Raw genomic sequence first — 4,312 nt, 5'->3', positions numbered from 1 at the left:
GGGGGGGGGGGGGGGGGTGGTGGATTAAGGCCAAGCAGGAAGAAAGAAGAGGATGAGTTGGAAGATCAGTTGCCCTACTTTTCTTCTGCAGAAACCTCTCTAGACCCCGAGGACTGCTCTTCCTCCCACCATGACTAGGTCAACTGAGAATAGACAACCCCTGCCTCCCCCAACTCCCTCCTTCCAGAGGGTTATGTAACCAAGTCCAAGCTCATACCACTCACAGCATGACAACCAGTAAGTTGAGAGACAAAGTGTTGGGGCAAGGTGAGCGACTTTACTTGGAGAGACAGCAAGCTTTTTTTTTACAAAAAAGCCAACCAGCGTCCTAAAGAACCATCTTAGGTCAGCATGGAACTTCAGACTTCTTTTGATGTTATAGGAAGGGGAAAGAGGAGGGCATTGGCATCAAGAGGTGACTAGGCCAGGTCCAATGACTCACACCTCTAAGCCCAGCACTGTGGAAGGCGAAGGTGAGAGGATTGCCTGATTCCAGGGATTTGAGACCAACCTGGGCACTTGGTGAAACCTTGTCTCTACAATAAATAGGTGACAGATGTGGTGACATGTGCCTGTAGTTCCAGCTCCTTGGAAGGCTGAGGTGGAAGGATCGCCTGAGCCCAGCAGGTCGATGCTATGGTGGCTGTGAGTGTGCCACTGCACTCCAGCACAGGCGACACAGTAAGACTCTGACTCAAAAAAAAAAAAAAAGAGAGAGGTGACCAATGACCACACACATCTGGACACCAGATGTGAGGGTCCAAGGAGGTTGTGAAACTTTTTTCTAGGTCAGGTCGCCATGTTCCTATAAATCTTTAACACAACATTGTTATTTGTGTGCAAAACTTCTTTTATAGGTCAGGTCACAATGTTGCTATAAATCTTTAACATAATATTGTTATTTGTGTGTATACTTCCTTATCTGGGAAAGAGACCGTTATCCTTTTTTTAAAGTTGAAGTACTAAGCTAAATTCCTCCTATAATTAGCTGGTCTTACAAGCACCTAAGGATATTAATCACCTCAGGAGGTCAGAGGCAAAATGGAGTCAGTCATGCTAAACCTCCCTCCACTGTGATAATTTCCCCCATTGTCAAAGCTTCATTTCACAATCTTGTATGATTGGGGACAACAGACCGTCGTCTCTAATCTGTCTAATTCCTGAACATGGTCAATGAGGGGCAACCATGGAATAAAACCATTTTTTTACCTGACTAAATAAATACTCCCTTAGTGCCCTTTTTAGGAGCAATGATCACAGGCATCTCCCTTCTTGCTTTGATAGCTCTAGTCAGACTGGCACAGCCTTTGGTTACACAACACAACAAACTTTACTGGTCTGCGGGACACTATGACTGGAAGAAGAACTGTAAGGTCCAATTTAAGAATGCTTCCCAGCTGGGCTCGGTGGCTCAGCCTGTAATCCTGTGCCTTTGGGAGGCTGAGGTGAGTGGATTGCCTGAGCCCACGGGTTCGAGACCCGCCTGGGCAGCGAGACCTCATCTCTACAATAAATCAAAAAATCAGCCGGGCGTGGTAGCGCATGCCTGTAATTCCGGCTACTTGGAAGGCTGAGGCGGAAGGATCGCCGGAGCCCAGCAGGTCGAGGCTGCGGTGACCGGGAGCAGCCACTGCACTTCCAGTCTGGGTGACAGAGTGAGACTCCAACTCAAAAAAAAAAAAGGTTGACTAAATTCCACTAGGAATCCAGAAGGTCTCTAAACCAGTCTCCAAAAGTGTCCAGATTAAGCCTGCCTTGGCATTGTAAGGTTTGTTGAAGCCACGTAGTCTGTTGTCTGATTTGATCAATACGGGTCACTACTTCGGAGGAGGAATCAATGTAAGTGCAACAGGCGGTTAGCTGAGGGGGGCCATTTGGTAAGTAGAAACGACACTTCCAGGCTTGTGGGCCCTTATTAGCACTTCACTCATAATGTCTAATGAGGGGCTAAGTAAGAAAGAAGCAGAGGACGTCTAGGTACATTAGATCCTATCAGTGATTCTAGCAACAGGCTTCTGTAAGTCTAATGGGCAAAACTGTACATGAGTAAAATTGTTTACAGGCACAACCATAGGATCAAAGTGGTCACGTATGGAGGTTTAGGATGACAAATCTAGCCATGGGGTAAGTTAGCGGAAGAAGCAATGGATAGAGAGATCCTAACTAAAGAGTCGTGTTGCCAGGCAGGTGAAACCCCCCCAGGAACAAATGACACATAGGGTATACATTTTCATTTCACTTATGCTTTTTTTGTGGAAGAGTAGCTTTAGGCCCTCCAAGGGCTTACGAGTTCACTGTTTTCCTGGTTTCTGGGACGGCGGGGTGTCTTCTGGCGGTGCCGCCTTGACCTGAGTATAGTGTATCCATGGCTTTATTCCGGCAAGTTTAACAGATGAGTGAATGCTCAGCAGCAGTACTCAAATGATCCCATCCACTTGGCAGGAAGCTGATGTTCAGGTTCTTGTTCTTTCCAAATATATAGGACAACCTGATCTCCCGGTCGAAAAGGATGTAGGGCCACGATTATGGAATGAGAAGCAAACTCATGAACAGAAGTTAGTATAGCACCTAAAACCATAACAGATTTGGCAATTGCTAAATGTCTTAAAGTGTCACTTGGTTCTTCCACCATGGCAGAAACCTGGAGTGGCCTCCCATATAATATTTCTTTTCTTTTCTTTTTTTGAGTTGAAGCCTCACTCTGCCACCCAGGCTGGAGTGCCATGGCACACTCAAGGCCACCTCAGCATCGATCTGCTGGGCTCTGGTGATCCTTCTGCCTCAGCCTTCCAAGTAGCCAGAACCACAGGCACGCGCTACCATGTCCAGCTAACTATATAATATTTCAAATGGCCGGAGGCAGTGGCTCATGCCTGTAATCCCAACACTTTGGAAGGCAAAGGCGAGAGGATTGCCTAAGTCCAGGGATTTGAGACGAGCCTGGGCAACTTAGTGAGACCTCGTCTCTACAATAAATAAAAAAATTAGCCAGGTGTGGTGGCGTGTGCCTGTAATTTCAACTACTTGGAAGGCTGAGGCAGAAGGATCACCTGAGCCCAGTGGACTGAGGCTGCAGTGGCTGTGAGCGTGCCACTGCACTCTCAGCCTGGACAACAGAGTGAGACTCCTATTCAGAAAAAAAATTCCAAATTGTCTCGATTTGAACCAACTTAAGGGGGTCAGAGGCAAAATGCTAATGTCAGTCATGCTCAGTCCCCTCCACTGTTACAGTTAGACCAGGTGCTGCTTCTCCTGCCAAGAAACAAGCCAGGAAGATTCACCCATAATCCTGGTGGGAAAACTGGGATGTAGCTTGGAAGGAGAGAACTTCAAAAGCATCGGGGGTAGGATCTGGCCTGGGAGATTGGTACCTAGGTCCCATGCCTGTCCCAGCCCTGACCTGTTCCCTGAGCAGTGCTGTTTCTCATCAACCTCTGCCTGCTCCAGCGTCACAGGGCTGGGCCAGACAGGGGGCCTCTGGCGTCACTGGACACAAGGTTGCTTTCCCACAGCTCCCCTTCCTCCAACCTCTCTGCTCCACATCCGGAAACCTGGTGACCCTTCACCCACCTAGCTTGGTCCCACGGTGAGTGAGATTTACTGCTGGCCCCCTTGCCATCTGCCCCGGGGCAATAGGTCAGGGCAGAGCAAAAAATGGCAACCATCCCACGTAGGGATGATATAAGAGGAGAAGGGCTCAGGAGGCCACAAGACTTCTGTGGATCCCAGAGAGAGCCCCAGACTGAAGGGAAGATGGATGGATGGAGAATGCCTCGCTGGGGACTGCTGCTGCTGCTCTGGGGCTCCTGTGCCTCCGGTCTCGCCGCAGACACGGCCCCCTTCAGACGGTAACTGTGATGCCGGCGGAGAGAGGGTGGCGGGACACTGGCTTCCCAACGCCCCTACCTTCCCAACTTTCAGATATGTGGGTATCATTCGGTCCTCACGATCTGTCAGGCAGAGGTATGGGCCTATTCAGAGAGGTCAAGTGACTTGCTTAATGTCGCACAACCAATAAATTAATGGCCCTAGTAATCAGGCCTGGAAGCCACATCTTTTGCTTCCTGCCCAGAGTACCATGCTAGGCATTGCAGGGAGCTCAGAGCTGATTAAGACATGCCCCTTGCCTCGAGGAGCTCACAGCCTGATGATTAAGAAGGGCACGAGCCGAGCTCGGTGGCTCAGCCTGTAATCCCGTGCTTTGGGAGACTGAGGTGAGTGGATTGCCTGAGCCTGCGGGTTTGAGACCCGCCTGAGCAACTTGGCGAGACCTCATCTCTACAATAAATCAAAAAATTAGCCGGGTGTGGTA

General features: G+C 49.3%; 1 protein-coding gene across 1 annotated transcript in view; it reads left to right on the top strand.

Moving 5' to 3' along the window:
- The first annotated feature begins 3,718 nt into the window (after positions 1 to 3,718).
- The window catches only part of REN (renin), an 11,729-nt gene continuing 11,135 nt past the window's right edge, over positions 3,719 to 4,312 (top strand). Inside the window, exon 1 of the mRNA XM_008071862.2 lies at positions 3,719 to 3,848. Within this exon, the coding sequence (XP_008070053.1) occupies positions 3,754 to 3,848 (95 nt within the window). The 5' untranslated portion in view covers positions 3,719 to 3,753. The remainder of the gene's footprint in view (positions 3,849 to 4,312) is intronic.

The sequence above is a fragment of the Carlito syrichta genome, unplaced genomic scaffold (genome assembly GCF_000164805.1).
Source record: "Carlito syrichta isolate Samal-C Ts95f unplaced genomic scaffold, Tarsius_syrichta-2.0.1 Scaffold314770, whole genome shotgun sequence".
Taxonomy (NCBI): Eukaryota; Metazoa; Chordata; class Mammalia; order Primates; family Tarsiidae; genus Carlito; species Carlito syrichta.
The sequence above is the reverse complement of the archived record's forward strand: the minus strand, read 5'-3'. Positions and strand labels throughout refer to the sequence as shown.